The sequence below is a fragment of the Python bivittatus genome, unplaced genomic scaffold (assembly GCF_059951505.1).
Source record: "Python bivittatus isolate LINGU-HERP-01145 unplaced genomic scaffold, Pbiv_v1 ctg000160_np1212, whole genome shotgun sequence".
NCBI classification, from domain to species: Eukaryota; Metazoa; Chordata; class Lepidosauria; order Squamata; family Pythonidae; genus Python; species Python bivittatus.
This window is the reverse complement of record NW_028277076.1, coordinates 4,630,332-4,651,219: the sequence shown is the minus strand read 5'-3', so window position 1 is coordinate 4,651,219 and position 20,888 is coordinate 4,630,332. Positions and strand designations below refer to the sequence as shown.

The following is a 20,888-nucleotide window of genomic DNA, read 5'->3' as shown; positions in this document are numbered from 1 at the left end:
GCTTTCGTGTCTGACAAATAAAAAAGGCAGAAATAAAGGACGCATTTCAAGAAGTCTCTGCAGAGCTTTCTAATCAGGAAGCATGTGCCTTATTTCCTAACATTTTTACCGACTCAAGGGCTGAACGGTGTCTCCCTGGGCAGCAGAGTCTGCTAAGCCTCATCTTAAGTCTGAGCAAAATGCTCTGGTGGAACCAGTTCAGTTTAATTTTCCTGGAATAGAAAAGGGGATTTTCTATAAGGAACTGAATATCCTCTTTGGCGATCTGATGAATGATTAACTTCTAGATCAATTTGCTCATCAGTTTCATCGGTGGACTTAGAGAAGGACATTCAAAGGCTGGTTTCCCCCAGCCTGCACAATCATGCTTCGTCTAGGCATTTTTTTATTTCTGGCGCTTTACGGAAGAGTTTTGGCTCAAGACCAAACGTAAGTAAAAAAACAATCTTCTGCAAAGGCATGTAGGAATTAGACCGAGGCTGTAGCAGGTGTAATTGTTTGGAATGAGAATAGGCTCATTAAAACAGGACTTACTGAGGATGGACTTGTTTAAAGGTGGTAGACTTGATGTAAACATGACAAAGTCTAGATTCCACCCAACATGGCATTATGCAAATGTGGAGCTGGGTTACAGTACTGGTTTTGGATTTTGAAGCCCCAGGTAGCTTCAAGATCTTGCACAGTTCCTCCCTAAGGCTGCCCCCATCAGTAGTGTAATCACTAGTATTTTATAGAGATGGCTTGTTCTATCTCAGAAGGAATTTAGAAATGCAAGGCTGAAATTATAAGGGATGCTGAATTCTTCTCCCAGGATTTAGGTCTTATTTTGCCTGAATGCGATCATGTTTCCACGACCTGCAAATATTTTCCCTTCAATAGATGCCCAGATAGAAAGACTCTTGGTTTTCTGCTCCTGAATGAACCCAATCTCTGTTCATTTTTCACTTACAGGACAAGGGCCCCTTTGGGATTCTGCATTTTCATTCTCAGAACGTATTATCTTTTGGCTTGATTTTTCCTATTTATGTAAATGATTATGTCTTGACTGTATTGTTTATGTAATCTGTAATCCCTCTTGAAAGCTTTCATGCCAAACGCAGGTAGGAAATTAACAGATAAATAGAAATAGATGGGTAGGTGGCATGCAACAGAAGACTCAAGACAGATTAATAAGCTATTCAAACCCAAATAATATGCTAGCAATTCATCTGGTCCTTCTGCAGATGAGGAACTTGCTGACTTTGGGAAGACTTAGCCCTGCTAAGACTGTAGACCGCAAGACATTTCCTTCCTAATGTTCTCCTTGCCTTTAATGCAGTTTGTATTTTGAATATTGCATCGTGCTTATGAGTTGCAATTAAAAATGCTTTCAATAAATTGATATCAATGTTAAAAAAAGATTAGTGGTAAAGTTTTGCTTTTTTTTAAAGTAAGAATAACATGCATGGACTGTTGTGGGTCTGTGCATGTATCATGGATATTTCATGTAGTTTGGAAAATAAGCTTGCAGTGGAAGTATAAGAATTTTATAAGACTGAAAAAGAAATCTTCTGTTCATTTAAAAGCCTCGATGTCTTTATGCCAACTGATTCAATGACTGACTCCTTCCCATCGTGATGATTGGAGTACAGCATGCAAAGAAAAACATACAAGGGGCGAAATTAATGGGATTCATTTATTTAGCCCTGTTAATTTCATAGACCTTTCTCCAGGCAAGATATTTATTTTTTGCATTTCAACCATTTTCAGTTGTTAGAGAGTAATAACTGTTTCTTAACAAAGCTTAAAGCTCTGGAGATAACATCTGCCCAGAAGAAAATAAAACCTTTTCAAAAGTAGTGTTTTAATACAAAAGGACACCAGTGAATGGTTTGAGACAATCTCCCTACATTCTGCCATAGGTGCGACCCAGTTACATCTGCAAGACAAACTCATAATTAATCTGATAGTGGAACACCAAGAATAGTGACTGTCTGGACTGTAACTTTAATTTCCAGAAGGTTTGAACATTAAGATATAACAGTTTCTTCAAAAGCAAACCAGATACTAGGGTGATAAGATCTGCTTGTATTAGCAATGGAGGCACAGCCCTCCAAGATAAAGCAGGGTTTAGAGATGCCTTCCGTAAGGTATAATGGACAGAAACTGCTTTGCCTTTCTATTACAGATACATCATTTCAGCCCCCAAATTTATCCGTGCTGGAGCCTCTGAGCAAGTGGTAATTCAAGCCTATGGATATACCGAAGAATTCTCTGTCACAATCTCTATTAAAAGCTATCCAGATAAAAAAATCACGTATGCCTTTGGCACGACACAGCTGACCCCAGCCAACAAGTTCCAAGGGTCTGTAACTTTAACGGTACGTAGTGAAGCATTGCTGGTCCTCTTGACTATTTGCTTTATTTGGTTCCTGCTTGTTTTTAAAAGTATTTCCACCCCATATCTAGGTTCAGCCAAAGGATTTAAGAACCGAAGACCCACAGAAGCCAGTAGAATCTGTATATCTGGAAGGGTCTTCAGCCCACTTTACAAGACAGAAGAAAATGCTCCTTACTTATGATAACGGATTTTTATTCATTCAGACTGACAAACCTATTTACACTCCTGATCAATCAGGTGACAAACTTTCCTTTGCCTTGCTTTTAAAAGCTTGATCCCGCTTCTAGATTATTTTAATTAAAAACAAAAGCCGATTAAGCTGATTAACAATAGGAAGCCGAGAAGGCATATAATCGCTTGGATAGATTAAAAACGTACCTTAAAAGATTGCTGCTTAGTTTCATTTCTCCTGTTTTAAAAGCCCTTTGGGGTTTTATAATATTGTTAGTATTTTGGAGTTTATACATCACCCAGGGAACTCTGATTTTAGAGCAGCCAATATAATCAAACCAACTCCAAATCAATGCAAGATAAAGACCTCTTCACTGAAGGTTATGGACCATGTTGTGCCATGCCTGTCCTGATGGTCAGATGTTTTTCAAATTTCAGTCTAACCTGTTAGGGAGGCTGGCACTTTGCTGCAGCTAATTCATTTAAACTACATTTCAAATTGTCTTTACAGTGAAAGTTCGTGTCTACTCCTTGAACGAAGAACTGAGGCCAGCACGGCGTTCAATTGTCTTAACCTTTGTGGTTAGTCCATCATAGTTACATTTCAGTGTGCGTTTATTTACATTTTAAGTGTAAGCCAAGCAGAACAATATTTGGTAAGGATCGCTTCTTACCAAGGCTATACTGATATCTTCACTGGCAGCTCCTCCTTTTCCAGACCATGTGGTGGATCATTTAGTTAGTTAGTTAGTTAGTTATAAATCAAATTTATATGCCACCCATCTTGCTGTCAGTCATTTATAGATTAGAGATAAAAGAGAACCTGGGACTAAGAGTGGAAACAGCCTGGAGATTCTTAAGTGTGATTTGCTGGAGTTTAAGGATTTGGGGCTGCCCTGGAGTTTTACACCACAACAGGAATGAATCATACGTCAGCCTTCAATAAAACTGCACGAATGCTCTGTGCAATTTTTCAAAGTGCTCTTTTATCTCTCATAAAGGATCCAGATGGAGTAGAAGTGGATATTATACGTGAAGATGATGCCACGGGAATTGTCTCATTTCCTGAATTCAAAATCCCTCCGTACCCTAAGTAAATCTATTAACGTTTTAAATATCAGGAAGTAAATATTTGTTTGCAAGAGAAACGTGCAGACACATTGGTGAAATGCTCATGGAATCAGATTTAAAATTTGTACACCCAGAATCCAGAATAGTCACTCCCTCTGTACTTTTTTTAAAAAAATTGCCATTTTATTTTGGCTGCATGGATCAGGATTTATCTTTAACCCTTGGCTCGTGCCAGGTTTTGTGCTGATGTTCTAATCCTCCGCGACATTACTCTGATCTTATAAAAGCCTTCCATTTGTAACCTTCCGTGCCTACATAGTTACATGCAGGGACATAACTAAGCATCATTATCATGGCTTGACTAGGCTGTGGGTGGTGGTGAGTAGATTCCTGCAGACCTCGGGGCTGAATCCAGGCACTCAAGTTAAGAGAACGAGCCGAAGGCATTGGCGTCCTTAAAAGCTGGGCTGCAGGGCATCGGATGGCCACGGGAGGGCAGCAAAGCATTAGGTTTTGTATTCCAGCGCTGCTCGCTCTATCGCATTTTGGAGCAGAGGAATAAGAGACGTTCTGCAGAAAAGGCTGTTTGAAGATCTAAAATTATTGAACTGCATTACCGGGTCTCTTGTTATTGAAGTATTATCAAATCTTTGTTTGTTTGTTTGTTTGTTTGGTAGGTATGGCATTTGGACGATTAAAGCCAAGTATGAGAAAGAATTCACAACTTCTGGGGTAGCAAAATTTCAAATTAAAGAATATGGTAATCTTGATAATTTTACTGGGCTGTTACTACACTTACCACCTCCTCCTCCTCTTCCTCCTTCTCCTTCTCCTTCCTTTTTTATATATAACTCAAGGTGGTGAACATACATAATACTCCTGCCTCCTATTTTCCCCACAACTACCCTGTGAGGTAGGTTGGGCTGAGAGAGAGCTTGTGATGAAGGAATTGACTCACTGGGGGGCAGTTTCAGAGAAAATGCTTTGAGCAAAATAATATAACCCCCACCTGATCTTGCTTGGAAGCAAGAGTAGCTGACTTCCCCACGTAAGGTCAAAGTTTTGCCACTTATTTTAAGCTAGTGAGAAGCACTTTCCATCATGCACATTCCCTGGGGTCCAGCTGATAAAAAAGAAATCTTTTGTAGAAAGTGGTTTTTATATTTGTCATTGAACTGTGAAGATGGAACTGTCTTCTCTTTCCCATTTTAGCAATGCCAAGGTTTTCTGTCAACATTATTCCAGAAAACAGCTTTATTACCTCCAAGCATTTTGAACATTTCCAGATTGCTGTCCATGCTTGGTAAGGCCAGACCATCAGTTTTACGTATTCAGTTTAGTTTAGTTTAGTTTAGTTTAGTTTAGTTTAGTTTAGTTTAGTTTAGTTTAGTTTAGTTTAGTTTAGTTTAGTTTAGTTTAGTTTAGTTTATACATGCTAGTTGCAATCTGAGAGTGGTGTTTCACAGACTGGAGCAGAGTTTCTCAACCTTGGCGGCTTGAAGATGTGTGGACTTCAACTCCCAGAATTCCCCAGCCAAGTTGGCTGGGGAATTCTGGGAGTTGAAGTCCACACATCTTCAAGTCGCCAAGGTTGAGAAACCCTGGACTAGAGGAAGCAAACATTGCAAGGAAGACGGAGTGCCTTAGATGATCATGAAGGAAAATTTACAATATCATATGGCAATACTTTTTGTAGATCTGGTTATTCCTCTAACTGGGAGCTCAGCAGAGGAGTGCTAGCATCAGTCGTCCTCCGTGTCCTATTCTGCTTGTCTGAATTTCAGAGAAGCTCTTGTAGGTGTCAGGAACAGTAAGAGACACTGGGGGGGGGGGGGAGAAGAATTAAGTGGCCCCTCCCTCTTTTGCACTCCTTAGTTTAATGAAAATTCCCTGCTTCTGCAAATAATGTAACACAAATGTTTTGGTAAATTGCGTTAATACAATTAGGAGAGCCAGCTTGGTGGAATGGTTAAGGCACAGGGCTAGAAACGGGGAGACCGTAAGTTCTAGTCCTGTCTTGGGCACAAAGCCAGCTGGGTGATCTTGGGCCAGTCCCTCTCTCTCAGCCCTGGGAAGAAGAAGGCCAGAGCAAACCCCTTCTGACATCTTGCCAAGAAAACTGCAGGGACTTGTCTAGGCAGTTGCCAGGAGTCAACACTGTCTCAAAGGCACCAGAAAACAAAACAAAAATTAGTCCAATCAACAGCCCACTAACTTGGCCTGAAGGTGCTCCCCTGTACACAGAAGATGCTTCCTTTCTAGCGTAGATCATTTACACTTAGTTTCTCATAACCCATACAGTGTTATGTGACGGGCTGATGGTTATATTGTCTTGGTCTCTGTTTTCAAGTTATTTTTACAAGAAGAAATTGAGTGAAGCAGAAGTTTATGTCCGTTTTGGAATCATTCAAGGAACTACAAAAACAATGTTACCCAAATCATTGCGTCTCGTTCAGGTAAGCTTGGGATGAAAACAACCAGATCCAGCCTATTCCAGTTCCTGGGGATGCTTCTGAGTTCTGGATTTAGCTCCAGGTTTACCTTGGCAGATGTTGACCTCTGTGCTTCCATTTTGAATGTGCATTATCAGGGTCATAAGAGAAAAGCAACACAGTTGGGACCGAAATTTAGCAAATGGCATTTCATCCAATTTGGCTGCAAAATCCACACTAGCTCCATACATACCTTATTTGTTTTCCATAAAAGACAGTACTGTATATTGTTTGTTAGTAGGGCTGAGTTACTTCACATTTTAATACTGATCAGTATTTTTTTAAACATTAAAAGAAATAAGGCCTTGGTTAAGTCTGCTTTGGAACTCACACTTCTGCCTGTTAATATCAGTGAATCAGGGCAGATTTGGAAACATGCTACTTGGATGCAAAACAGATCTTCTCATACGGTGCTAATGCTTTTAATGCTTTACTGTGCCTAACATGGACAAGAAAGCTCTGATAATTTTCTAACTTTGCGTGCAGTGCAGGAAAACCTGTCCTGTTCTAACACAGACATGGCTTATCTGCAGTTGGCCATCCCAAGAATTTTGCCTCGTTCAACCTGGGGAGTTTCCAGACCTGATTTGTATGAATAAAGGATGATGGCGCTGATGGTGCTGAGCAAAATGCATTGTGCAAATGTTCAGAAGCAGGCATCTTTAGAACTTCAGGCGTTCTAGAGCTTGAAAGTTGAAAAGAGTTTCCTACTCAGTCCAAATTATTCAATGAGCTCAGAGTCCTTCCAGGGACCCCCTTTCTCTTTGCTAACCAACAGCCAAAGTGAAAGGCATGTCAGAACTACAGTATTGGCTCCATTCCTTGTTCCTAGGGATGTTTCTACAAGTTCCTTAAAACCATCTGTGTGGCCCAGTGTGAGATCCGAAATGGTAGAGTAGCCTTCAATTATTAATATTCTTTTTAGAATCAAGAAACGGAGCCAACACACAAGTTAAACTACACCCCCTCCTTACCTCCCCACCCCATCTGCCTTTTCTTTAGGATTCATATCCATGAATCTTGGCTTGTGTTCTTCCAGAAAGCTTAAACCTCATTAATAGGCATGGTTCTACCTGGACATTAAGTAGTTTTTATCATATTTCATCAACTAGCTTATTCCATAAACTAGTTATATCTTGGTGCCTCACTTCTAGTCACAACTTTCAACCCATTGCTCTCTCAAATGAGAGAATCTTTGAAGCATTCCCAACTCCTGCTGTTTCTGGGAACTCGGCTTGAAATATTTGCTATTATTTGATCAGTTGCCCATATATTCTCCAGTTAAGGAAACCATGGAATTCTTTAAAATGTTTTATTCTTAAATTCTGCTGGAAGAGTATTGCATTCTTGCCAGGAACTGTAACTGGATAAATTCCTGCCAATTTTTGAATCCTCTTTTCTCAGAATTCAAGAGTTTTCATTCCCCAAATTGGGTCTATAAATAAAAGGTGTAAAATACAGTATGTAAAATATCTTGTGCTTTTTGAAAGTTTGCTGTGTGGGCACCTTCCTGGGTGTTCCTGAGAGTGGGAATCTAACCTGAGCAAGGATTAGTGACACAGATTTTGTAACTATAACTGAAAGGATATTTACTTATAGGAAATACATTGTGGGGATTAGCAAAACCTAGCATCTAGCTAGCTATGTCCTATTGAGAGGACAGTTAAGTTCAAAGAGCAGGTGAAATTTTACAATGGTAAAGAATTCAAAGAACTATTTGAGGCTGCTACTTCAAGATTAGCCTCAATGGACCATTTTTTAATGCTGTCCCCAAATTGTAGAAAATATTAATTTATTATTTTCCTTCTGGCCAATGGCCATTTTCTTGGACAAGCTCTTACCCCTTCCTCTTTCATCTCCCCCATGTTATCAGTGTTGAAATCGTTAGGTTCAAGACTGTAATAGTTGGTCATTGGGTCCAGAACTGTAATTCCTGAAATCACTGGGTTCGAGACTGTACTGTAGTCTAAATTCTCGCCTTGCTCCTCATCATCAGATGGAGGATGGAGTCGCAGAGCTGTATTTTAATAGCAAAGCAGCTATCCGTGAAATGGGATACAGCCACCTCACCGATGTTGATGGTGCCATACTTTACATTGCAGCTTCAGTACTGGAAACAAGAGGTAATTCTATCTCCTAGGCGAAGGATGGAGGGGAGAACTACATAAAGGTCAGTCTAGTGGAGGTCATATTTGGGAAGCGCTGAGGAGGATCGTGCAACCCATGTGTTTTATTTCTGTAAGCCTTTGACCCCAGCTGATTGGTTAAGGGCATCCATCTTGGTTTCTGGATTGGACTTGATTATTACCTTGTTTTTTCTTTTGTCTGCATTCTACATCATCAGAGTCCTTCAGGACTGGATGATAAATCCTGTTAAATAAATAAAGGAGGTTTTTCTGGTCAAAGGACAGATGGTAGTTCCTTATCAGAGCTGAGACCTCAGATTTGGGAAAGGGTTTGAGCAGGTTAAGAAAGAAAGTTCAAGAAAGACAGTTCTTGGTCAGCTGGATGGCTGGCTTGGGTAGACAGAACCAGGTCAGAACCTGCTTGCAATAACGGCTTTCCTGAATGACCTTGCAAGCTTTTGGCCGCATTTTGAATTGTGCAGATGAAAATGAGCGCAGCACGGAGGTCCCCATGACTGCTCAGTGAAATAACTTCAGTCTCAAAATACAGTAGAAGTCCTTGGTTCTTCCTGGTTTGCTAAGGGATCTTTTCTGTTGCTGCCCTTCTCCACTACAACAATGCTTCACCCAAGGTCAGGTGACCACCAACTGTGTTGGCCTTCAGGAAAGTCGTCAAGATCTGGCTGTTCCAGAAAGCTTTTGGGATTGATAGTATGACAGGTGGCAATTGTCGGGAATGTCTTTCCTCGGTGTGTTAATGATAGGAAGATTTACCATTGTTACTGGTTTGGAGGGGTTGTTATGTTTCCTTTGCTACTTTTTCTGTTCTATCTTTGCGTTGTTTGTAAGCTGCTTAGTTCTTTTCAGAAATAATGACATATAAAATGTAGTAAAAATGAATGAATGAATGAATGAATGAATGAATGAATGAATGAATGAATGAATGAACAACATACCAGTGATTATCTTGCTGTAGGCCACAATTCAGGATAACCCTAGGTGGTAACATTCTTGCTAACCCTGGTTGTAGAGCACTGTGAAATCTCCGTTCAGGGTGTTTACCACATGAGGCACAAGACTATCTTCTCAAGGTTGTCCTGAAATCATAAAACCCCTTCTTTTGACAGGTGGCCACAGTGAGGACAGTGAATTAACAACGGTTAAATATTCCTTGTCTCCTTACAAGTTGGATTTGATCGCCACTCCTCTTTTTGTGAAGCCAGGGCTTCCTTATTTCATTAAGGTTAGTCAAACGATGAAGTTTTCAGTTGGGGCCTGCTTCTGTCATCTTATGCAGTTCTCTCCCAGGGGCCTTAGCCAATAGTGCTTTCTCTTTTCTTGAAAGCAATCTACCAACAGTCTCCAGAGTCAGTTGGAGGTGTGTGACATCAAAAATAAACAAACCAGTGAACAAAATCGTTCGGAGGAAAGACCTCATCTTGGCCAGTGACTTTGGTAGTTCTGAAGGTCTTCTATCAGGATCACACCTTAGATATTTCAGAAGTCCTATTCTCTTAGCAGGGCTGTCCTGAGAGATTTCACTGCCTACGGCAAGCAGGAAGCTCTACAAATTACTTGAAACAAAATTGTGAGACGCTTGAGAGTATGTGCCCAAATCCTAATAAAAAAAGAATAAGTTTTAGATTAGTTTAGTTTATTGTTTACCGATTAGTCTAATGACCATATCAGATAAAATATGTTAAAATAATACAGCATATTGGGATATAAAAAATATTCAATTAAATAATCAGGTAAGATCATCCTCTTGGCAGTTAACCCCAATCTGATCTAGACAAGAAGCTCTCAGCTGGATAGTTTTAGCTATAAACTTGGCAGTTTTTCTTACTGCCCATAGCTTTGTACCTTGGAGGAGGTAAGATAGTTTATTGATAGGAATAATAAGGAATTATTATTATTATTATTATTATTATTATTATTATTATTATTAGCATTGTAGTTTAAGATTTGATGATAAACAACCATTTTTGTGTAAATAGGTGCGGGTGAAGGATACATCAGGTGAATTGATTGGAAACGTTCCAGTTGTTCTTACTGCTACTGCCTTGAATGACCAAATGAAAGAGACCAAATTAATTCAAGAAGGCTCAGAGTTCGGGCAAAGCGTAACAAGTCCGAATGATGGAACAACTATATTTCCACTTAATATTCCTTCTGACAGCAAATTATTGGACTTCAAAGTGAGCGAAATATTCTCTACTTGTTCAGCATGTAATTTAAGACTCTGTACTTGGACTAAGATGCAGTGATGTTTACACCAGTGTGCACGTTTGCCTACCTTAGAGTAGTATGCAATGAGTTTCACATTTCACAATGGTAGACCTGACAGCTGGTTTTTTTAAATTTAACACACTGACCAGCAAAGAAGCAAATACATTGTCTACATCCACACAGAATAATCTGTGGCTGGCTCATATAGTATTCTGAAACGTCACAGTAAACATGTGTGAAAAATTGGATATGCCTCAAATTTAGTCTAAGACAGCAACCCCTTATTGAATTCAGACAGTATATTAAAGTTTCAACAAAGCAAAGTCCTGTCTTTTTCCTAAGTCCCCCAAAAGTTTTAAAAGTATCCCTCATTTAAACACAGATGACGCTTACTATGTGCGCAGATGGACATTGGAACAAAGGTTCTTTTCCAGAAATGATTGCAAATGGCTGATTGGCTCTCTGTGGTCATTAAATTGGGAATAACAGCCTCCGAAACTGGATGTTATTAAATTTACAGGCTTTATTTTTAACACATATGTACACATGTTTACAAAAGGGGAAATTGGTTTGTTTGGAGTACTCATCTCCTGACACACCAACCTCTGTGAGAAAGCTCCACTAGTGTTACAAATGGAAGTCCCATTGAATGATTGACTGATTATGTTCCATCAGGTTGGTATTGACTCTTAGGGACCACATAGATAGAGCAGGTCTTCTCCAGACTGATCAGTCCCCAACCTGGTCCTTCAGGTCTCCCAACGGGGCACCTATCACCTCTGTAAGAGAGTCCCTCCACCTTGCTGCTGGTCATCCTCTTCTTCACTTCCCTTCCAACTTTCCTAGCATTATGGACTTCTCCAGAGAGCTGGGTCTCTGCAGAATGTGATTGAAGTATACCTCCCTCAAATTATAGAAGTTATAAGGAAGTCCCCAGCTGATAGTTTTCTTTGCTCCCCTTCCAATCTAGATCCACGAACGCACCAAAACCAAGTCTTTCTTCATGAGGCCTGTTATTTTTGGTTTGTGTTTAGATAACAACTGCAGATACTTCTTTACCAGAAGAGAGCCAGGCCAGCGAATCCTATGAGGCAAAATCATATTTTTCTCTCAGTGGAAGCTATCTATTTATTAACTGGGCATCAGATCACAGAGTTTTACAGGTCGGAGAGACAGTGCAGATCAAAGTACATCCAGCAAGCCATTACGCTGATAAAATACTTCACTACAGCTATCTGGTATGTCTTACAAACATATTTTTACCTTTCCCTAAAGGGAGCAAATGAAGAAAAATTGAAATGCATACATGTGGTAGCTGATGTTGGCAATGTATTGTGGAGATCAGGCTGGTTCCCTCCTTGACCACTTTCAAGAGGTTATTAAAAACTGAAATTTTCCAGAGAGCGTTCTGTCACCTTTTTACTTCCTCTTTTGACTGTTAGGGCGTACGTGGTTATCAATTTATTTATTTATTTATATTTTTAATCGCTCTTTATGTGGTTCCGTGTTTTAATCTTTCAATTTTTCCTTTCTGTATCTCGTATGCTGCTGAAAAACGATGAGATTGCAGGGAGATAGAAAAGCAACACGCTAATAAATTAAAATCTGCAGAAGTAATTTGATAATAGAGAAAAGATTACTATCTCCCTCCTCCACCTACTTGCCCACAAAAAGATGATGCACAGAGTTTTCCTCTACATCCTAATTCCTTTCTTAAGTATGGGCTTCTGAAGAAGAGTATGATCTCACTGGAAAGTCTTGATTTTGATTAGATCATTGTTTTAGTTGCATTTATTTGTTTCAGCCAACTGAAGCATTGAAACTGCATTAGGCAGAATGCAAGGATAGTTTCCTCCTCTTGCATTCAAGAGAAATCAGGCTGGACCTGACATTATCATGTCTCCTCCATGACATAAAATTGCTATTGCTTATTGAAGGTGCTTATTGAAGGTTATAGTTTTAATGATTCTAGTTTACAGGCAAACAAGAGATCTAAAGCATTTTCACTGAAATAACTGTCCCCAAATACTTATGTCCTCCTGAGAGATGGCAGCACAACAGACATGCAACTGAATGCTTCTAGAATTATACAGCAGACATTTATACTTAACTGTGGAGTCCTTGGGGCTCTTTGAGCTTGGTAGTTTATATCTAAATATGAAGGGCTTTGTGGGTGCAGGATCCGTGTGAGGATCCTCACTTTGGATCTCCAGGTTCCTTGGAGTTTCAGCATCTAGAAGTTGATGGTGAAGTGGTGACCAGAAATTCTGCTGGCTCACCATCTTCCATTTTGTTGGCTGCCGGTTGGCCTAAGCCACAATGCCACCACAGCATGGATGCCTCGTGCCAGCAGAGCCAATGAAATAATCAACGTTAATTGTCTTCTGGGTCACAGTACATTTTTTCTTAGGTTACCTAAGCTACTGCTCTTTAATTTTATTGCTTTTCTCCTTTCTTGTAGATCTTATCCAAAGGGAAAATAATAAGATATGGGACTGATGAGAAGATCAAAGGCTTATCTTATCAAGCTCTGACATTTCATATAACTAAAGAAATGGTTCCTTCAGCCCGTCTTCTTGTCTATTACATAGTTACAGGAGAGGGAACTGCAGAATTGGTAGCTGATTCAGTCTGGTTAAATATACAACAAAGATGTGGGAACAACCTTGAGGTAAGCAGCAAACCATCTTCTGTATATATTAATTACTCCAACCATTTCTCTTTAAACATATGGGCAAACTCCGGAATGTTCTGAAGCCCTGTTGAAATGTGGGGATTTCCTTCTGCATATTATATTTGGGTTTTCACCTTTACAGGTCCACATCCTGAAAAATGGAAGATCTTATCGACCTGGAGAAGCTGTGTCACTTTCCATGACATCTGAGTTTCAGTCTCTCGTTGCTCTATCAGCCATGGACAAAGCAATTTATGGAGTTACAGGAACAAAACAGAAACCTATGGAAAAAGTTACGTCAGGTCAAAAGGAAAACTGTTGGCATAATAGATGCATATTTAGATTACGAAACACGTGACGTCAGTTAGGTTTGAGAAATGCACACAATACTATATAATACATGAAAAAGCCGTTAATTCTTCATCTGTTAATAATTGGCTAGAGTCACACAACACAGTGAACTTTCAACTGCATGGGCAAACCACAGTGGTTCCATTTATATAGTAGGCTGATTTGTTACCATTTTTTAATTTTGTTTTAATCGTTTTTAGTCACCCAGGGTCATGTATTTGAGATGGGCAGTCTACAAATGGACTAACTAACTAAATAAATGTTGCGCCCCTCAAATAAACCAACTTATGGCTTAATGTGATGGCCTGGCATAGCATACTCAGACAGTTGACTCGGTTCCCAAAAACATTATGAATCATAATGAACTCAACACTTCTTTAGCCTAGTTGAGTGCATTGTATGAACCTAGCCATCGGATCTCCTTACCCAGAGAGTTCTCTTCATACACAGCTGTTGGAGACTCAGTTGCATGTTGGGAGGGTCTTGGGCAAAATCAAGGATCCTCCTCCTTTGGTGGGCCCTGACGGTTTTCCCAGGGGACAGGCAGTGTTCTCTGAGTAGCATCAGAGTAGCATCAAATGGCTGACTCCCCCGTGGCTGACAGCCTTCAATTGCTGTAAGTACTAAACTGTTCTGTCTTATTACTAAATTGCTTATTGGATTGTTGTTTCCTACACTGCTGGAATACAGCTGTGCATCAGTGCTATCTTTCCACCAACTGCTTGGGCACTAGAACAGAAAAATATACTTAAGAAAAGGTACCGAACACACTTCAGAATGGACCCCAAAGAGGTGCAGTTCACATATTAGAGATGACCAACTGAAGATCCCATAGCCGAGTTCAGACATTTGGTTCCCTAATTTGCCAAGTGGCGGGGGAAAAACACCATAAGAAGACTTCTGTTGGAACCACCCACTTTTTCTCTGAAAGGTTCTTGAAGTAAAGTTACAGCTGTAGGGCATAATATAGTGCAGGAATATTAGGGGAGGCAGCAAAGGATCAGCCGATAATCTTTGGGAGCAGATGGGGGAACAATACATTTTGGGTGCCCTTGTCTTCCAAAGTTGCTGAAATGACTGCCAAACTTTTACAATGTAGGAATAGAACAAGAACACGGTCAGTTTTGCTTTGAGGAAGCATAAGGATTGACAACACGACCCTGTGGTAGCCAATTAAGCAATAGGAAGACTCTCATTTGTTGACTGTAGCATTGTGCAAATGCATGCATGCATCTCTGTTTCTGCTGCAAATGATTTTGACAAGTGCGTGCATTATAAACTGAATGTATTAAATCGCACGTTAAAATGAGTCTTCTTTGCTCCTTTGCAGGCTCTTCTTAAACTGGAAAAAAGTGACCTTGGCTGCGGGGCTGGGGGAGGACAGAACAACGTGGATGTGTTCCGGATGGCCGGACTCACCTTCCTCACCAACGCCAATGCTGATGACCCCAAAGAAGAGGGTGCCTATCTCCTTTTTACCATGATATCACTGTCCGTAAACCTTCAGCTCTAATTTTCTGAAAGTGCAAAACTGTCGTATCTGATTACCAAATTACTTTCCTGTCTTATTTTTGATGTTCAAGTAGCAAGCATTTAGATAATATTGGACAGTATCACTCTCCGTGTGTTAGTTCTTTCGCTGTGTGTCCTACTTCAGTGAAGTGCTATTTGGGTTATTGGTGGGATCACACAAATGATACTTCAGGCCAGGAGCGAGCAGCCTCTGGGTCACACGTGTCGCCCAAACCCGTGTTGTGCTCCCCAGAACCCTTCCCACTTGCACTGCCACAATCTGGCAATACAATAGCCCCAAACTGGGTTGTGGTTGCTCAACCTTTTGAAGCATGAAAGGGCAGGAGAACTGCATGTGCTCTCTAAAATCCATCTAATGCAATTAAAAATAATAGCCCCCACTCCCAACATTGTGAAGAAATGGCAAGTTCAGGGCTCCTTAAAGGGGTTCAAGGCCTCATCCATTTTCAGCTATTGCTCTGTTTATTGGATTCTTTGGACCCTTCCCCAAATATTAAGCCTGTCTTGTTGAGACTCTCTTGGTTTAGAAGATCAAGAACAAGCTTGGTAAGTCTGTGTTTTATCTTGGTTTGTCTGAACTAAGCACAGTTTCTATTTAGGGCACAGCTATTGTTTCTTCTAAAACAGAAGTGGAAACTTTCGTGTTGTGGAGATGGGTCTGACAGAGTTATGTTCCAATAACTTCCTTTTGTGTCAACTGTGTATATTTTTGTATAAGCATTGCTGCTTCTTATTGCCACCGGTGTATTCTACTTCACTTTGCTTCAACAGATGAAACTTGCACAGCGATCGTCAGAGCAGCCCGCTCCATCAGCCAGGAAATTGAAAAAAAAGGTATGCCCTAAAGCCAAATACTTTGCTCAAGAGCAACCAGGTGAGCAGATCTGCCATGTCGCTGCCCTGTTTTGTGCACGTTCCATCTGGCAGAGGCCATGATTTTGCGTGTGAAAACATGGTCTCTGCCCCCTCCCCGTGAACAATCCTGCAGTGCCTCGATTCAGACGGTTAAAATGGAAGTTTTGATTTCAGTAAGACTTCTGCTCCCAAAATAGCTAGTTTTGACCAAGTCTGGCCTTGGTCTTGAGCAACTTCATATGGAGATAAATTGTGGGCTCATCATTTCCATAAAGCAGCAGGGCTGTGGTACCATTTCTATGACTTACTTATCTCATCAGTGACCCAGGACTAAATTAAGTTTCTTATTCATTCTTTTCCTGTTCATCTCCTGGAAAGAATACAGTTCTGGCCTCTTCTCCCCATTTTCTTACCCAGCTCCACCCAAAACGTTCTGATAATTAAAGGGCTCCAAGCCACAGGTTGTCATATCTCCCATTATCCTTTCAGTTGCCCAGTTTCGACGGCCGGAATTGCAGAAGTGCTGTCGGATCGGAGCAGAACCTTACCCCTTCCCGCAGACGTGCCAGCAGAGAATGAGGCGTATTAAGGGTGGACCCGGATGCATTTATGCCTTTCGGATTTGCTGTGAATTTGCATTTAAGATGCGCCTTAATGAGACCCACAAACTTTTAATGCTGGCAAGAAATGGTATGTATATACCTAGCATACATATGTATGCCCCTTTTATTTTAGTTTATCAACTGATGTCGTGTTCTAGTGTTTTTGATCTGGTCGATTGACTAATCAATAAACTTTTTTTGGGGGGGAGGTTATGTTACATAGACATAAAACGTATACTGTATTATAGAGATTTCTTGTTATGCCGGTAGTTTATCCCATCCATTTGATTTTACTTTGTGTTGTGTGATTTATTTATTTATTTATTTATTAAGAAAAAGAAAAAGGACACATAGAGACTGCTTTAACAAAAAAGTTAAAGAAATACAACAAACGGGGAAAAAAAACATGTTAGGGAAGTTCCTATCATTCTTCTGCCAAGTCTGAGCAAAACTGTTAAAGGGAGATAACAGTCAGGCTGGCTGGATGTTGAACTCCAGCACTGCTACCTAAAAGGGCATTTTGCTCTGTAAATTACAAATCCCACAGATTTTTGCATCTGAACTTGGCAGCTCCTGATTTCTGGCTAGCTATCCTAACATTGTGGACTTCCTTCTTTCTTTCTTTCTTTCTTTCTTTCTTTCTTTCTTTCTTTCTTTCTTTCTTTCTTTCTTTTTTCTTTTTCCAGCCTTTAATGCTCTCTTAGATGTGGCTCCAGAAATCCGAAGTTTTTTCCCAGAAAGCTGGCTTTGGGAAGTCCACCCAGTTCAAAGGTACAAGACTATATACTGTTGATTCCTTAGAATGTGATTTGATCTCGTCATTAAATGTGTGATCGTCATACAAAGGCACAATGTAATCAGGGACAGTGACCTGCCCAGTAGACACGGGTGACTTAGGTGAACCCAGGGCCTGGTTTAGTGATGTTGCTGTTCGTAGAATTTGCTGCTGCAAAATGTGCTGGTGGCCATCTTCCCCTGATGGTCATGCCTTCTCCAAAGGAAATTGCCATTGCCTTTATTGATGCCAGATGAAAAGGAAGACACCATTCCTTCATATTCTGTGCATCATACTGCAAGTAAAAATACTTGAAAAGAATACTCAAGGATGCAACATCAAAGTATCACTGATGGTCCATTATAGCAATAGAAGATATGCCTTGGGTAACACTCTGGTATTCTCTTGTTTTACGGTCGATTTTGCTAGCTTCAAAACCCAAAATCATCCACAGAGAAATTCTACTATGGTCTCAACAGGCTTGTATAGATTATTTACAAATAGGAGGCTTACTGTAAGATGTAGCTGTTCCTCAGCCCAGTTTAACAGCATGGTTGATTTCTTCTCTTCCTCCTTGGTGCTCTAGATACATTTATTTCTCTATTCATGTCACTAAAACAGGACTGCACAGGTTATTCCACACTTTCAACTGGTTATGGAAGTCTGGTATGGTGGACCTGAATGATTTAATCCAAACCCACCTCTAATCCAAGCGATGTGTTTGGAAGTGTTTTAAAATGGCACGAGAAAAACCAAAGGCAACATTTAAATCACTTAGTATATATTTGTTAAAATGATATGTTCTTTTAAAAAATAATCTAAATACTCTCCATGCCAGAAAAGAGCATCTGTGCTGAAACTAGTAAATCAACTCTTGTTTTTAAACCAAATGCAGGTCCAAGACTCTGCCTGTCACCCTGCCTGATTCTCTTACTACCTGGGAAATACAAGGTGTTAGCATTTCTGATAAAGGTATGTAAAAAAACAGACTCAGGTGGCTTTTTTAGGCAACCATGCAATGGCTCTTCAGATGTTTGAACCCTAGCCAGAGTAGATATTACCACCCCAATTTTCCTTCATCCTCATTATAGTACAAGTCTGGGCCTTATCTGCATCAAGGCTTGCTTTCTGCTTGCACTTAAATAGGCTTGTGTCTAAAGAAAGACTGTTTTTTGATGTCCTTATTTCTTTGGATCACACAGGTATCTGTGTCACTGATACCCTAGACGTGGAAGTCATAAAAGACGTCTTCCTAAATGTCCATATTCCTTATTCCATTGTCCGGGGAGAGCAAATAGAATTAAAAGCAACAGTTTACAATTACAAAGCCTCAATGGCCAAGGTAAGGGAATGGTTAAAAACACATTCTTAGCGAGGGCAACTTTCAACACCCACAACAGAATGGGTTTATAAAATGCTAAATTTGTATGGAACATTACTTACATTACTTTTGGGATGCCTCATTTCTCAGAGAACTGGGCAACACTTCTCCAGATCTGATTCCCAGTGGAAAGCGAGATCACCGGAGACTTAAGTTGTTTTTGTAAAATTTAGGTTTATTTTACACGTTATAATTTACAAATATATAAGCAGAGCACAGATAGAGAGGTAAATAGTACATTCTTTAATTGTAACAACATCCATGTTCTCAAAACCACAGTTCCTCTGGCCAGGCACTTTGATTCAGACCGGCTTTTGTTTCTTGAAATCTTGCTAAAAACAAAACAGGAAGTTATCATGCTACATTGACTTATTTTGCCAATCAAAAGCTTTTCATCTACCAATAAACTATCTGTATTACTCCCCCTGTGTGAAATGCCATGTAGGCTAGACCTCATTGGTAAGGCAATTAGGGATAGATTTGACCTGTCCTTGAATGACAGAAGGGCATTGCAAAGAATATGTGGTCTATGAAAAAGTTGGTTGTTAATTTTTTGGCTGGTTGGAAAGTGAACACTCCTCTAAAACAAATATTTTGATGTAATTTGCAGTGTTTTTTTAATGTCATATCCAGTTTTGGATGAAAAATCTAAATAAACTCACGCCTATCCACATTGACATTTTAAATCATAGTTAATACTGACATAATACTTGTCTTTTTTCATATCTTTAATGGTCTGAGTTATCTAAACATTAGAGTGTTAATCATCTTTAGTCTATACTGTACAAATACCACTGTACCAAAATAATGTAATGTATTATAGTAAATGTTTTACAACAATATAATTAAAAGAAAAGAGAACACACTGCTCCATCCGAGGGCCAGATTTAGGGTTGTTTCTCTTGTGCATTTTCTTGTTGATGGATCTCTAATCCTTTGTGGTGAACGTTTTAGTTTTGCCTGAAGATCAGCGTGCAAAAAGGGATCTGCCTCTTTGGAGCTGGTGTCACCCAAAAGGATGGTTCACAGGAGATCACCTGCTCTCGGCTGAAGAATATCCAGAGCTCTTCTATCGTCGTAGAAACATTTAAGGTTCTTCCTCTTGAGTTAGGCCTCCTCAGTGTCAACTTCACGCTTCGGAGCGATGCGGGCAATGAAGTTCTCGTGAAGACATTAAGAGTCGTGGTAAGATTGAGCTCTTAGTCTTGGGGGTGAAGGAGAAGACTTTCCATGCCTCTCTTTCAATAATAGCTTACTGAAGTGTATGATTGTCTGTTCAACCTATAACATCATGCCTTCTTGCCTACAAATGGCACTCTGTATGTTGCTCGCATTTTATGCAGGAAGACTCTGCGTTTGGCAAAGGGGTGGTATGGTTTGATACACTTGGAATGTATTCTTCTGATACTTTGGTTAGTTTAGACAAATTGCCTGACAGCGGGAATTTCATCCTGAGAAACAGCAGAGTAGGCTTGGGCAGGTATGAGTGGGAGGAAGAAAAAGGCATACTGCCATTCAGTTAGTGCAAATCTGAAAAAAATAAAGGGAATAAGAAAGACTGCATGGCGTGTATAATTTTATCTGCCAGTTCTTTGGTTTTAGCCCGAAGGTATTCGAAAGGAAATTCATGAAGGTCACATGCTGGATCCACAAGGTGTTTATGGTATGTCTCTTCAATTGATTATGGGGAAAAAATAGATATTTCTCTCTCATTATTTTTTTTCTTTAACTAGCACCAGGTCCCTCCAGTCAGGAGGACAGAACAAAACTGAATCAATAAGATTAATAACTGGGAGTGTGACTAGAGAAGACTGCAGATCTGTATTTGGTCAGAAATAAAACCTCCTTTGGAACATTGCTCCTCCAGAAAGCTGCTATTTCCCAAGCACTTCTGTATCCCCTTTTTTTAAAGCCAGGCCCAACTTCAAGACAAGTTATTTTGCTGGGTATTCATGCATCAGTCTTTTGCGATGTAGTAACACCTACTTCATGGTCTCTAGACCACGTGGGCAGAGGGACATACCACATATGTAAGGGAAAATATGCATTTACACTGATTACTAGTACTTCATGTGGATAGAAACGAATCAAGGCAGAATTGCTGCATTTTTATTAACAGTGCAAAAGAGGTTGAGAACATTGTGTATGTGTCTATGTGGGTGTAAATCCACCAGTTTCAGCTGGCTTTTACACCATGGAAGGGTGAACGGAGGGCCTAGGATTACAGCCTTAATTTTAGTAAGTTGTT

The 20,888-nt window shown here is 40.0% G+C and overlaps 1 protein-coding gene across 1 annotated transcript in view; it reads left to right on the top strand.

Annotated features, from left to right (window-relative positions):
* Positions 1-320: 320 nt before the first annotated feature.
* The window catches only part of C5 (complement C5), a 36,125-nt gene continuing 15,557 nt past the window's right edge, over positions 321-20,888 (top strand). The window contains exons 1-22 of the mRNA XM_025172293.2: positions 321-429; positions 2,168-2,360; positions 2,449-2,617; positions 3,063-3,133; positions 3,553-3,644; positions 4,300-4,382; positions 4,835-4,925; positions 5,973-6,078; positions 8,111-8,237; positions 9,368-9,483; positions 10,238-10,438; positions 11,504-11,707; positions 12,931-13,140; positions 13,286-13,435; positions 14,825-14,954; positions 15,799-15,861; positions 16,372-16,572; positions 17,171-17,255; positions 18,155-18,231; positions 18,462-18,601; positions 19,595-19,825; positions 20,243-20,303. Of these exons, the coding sequence (XP_025028061.1) occupies positions 365-429; positions 2,168-2,360; positions 2,449-2,617; positions 3,063-3,133; positions 3,553-3,644; positions 4,300-4,382; positions 4,835-4,925; positions 5,973-6,078; positions 8,111-8,237; positions 9,368-9,483; positions 10,238-10,438; positions 11,504-11,707; positions 12,931-13,140; positions 13,286-13,435; positions 14,825-14,954; positions 15,799-15,861; positions 16,372-16,572; positions 17,171-17,255; positions 18,155-18,231; positions 18,462-18,601; positions 19,595-19,825; positions 20,243-20,303 (2,866 nt within the window). The 5' untranslated portion in view covers positions 321-364. The remainder of the gene's footprint in view (positions 430-2,167; positions 2,361-2,448; positions 2,618-3,062; positions 3,134-3,552; positions 3,645-4,299; positions 4,383-4,834; positions 4,926-5,972; positions 6,079-8,110; positions 8,238-9,367; positions 9,484-10,237; positions 10,439-11,503; positions 11,708-12,930; positions 13,141-13,285; positions 13,436-14,824; positions 14,955-15,798; positions 15,862-16,371; positions 16,573-17,170; positions 17,256-18,154; positions 18,232-18,461; positions 18,602-19,594; positions 19,826-20,242; positions 20,304-20,888) is intronic.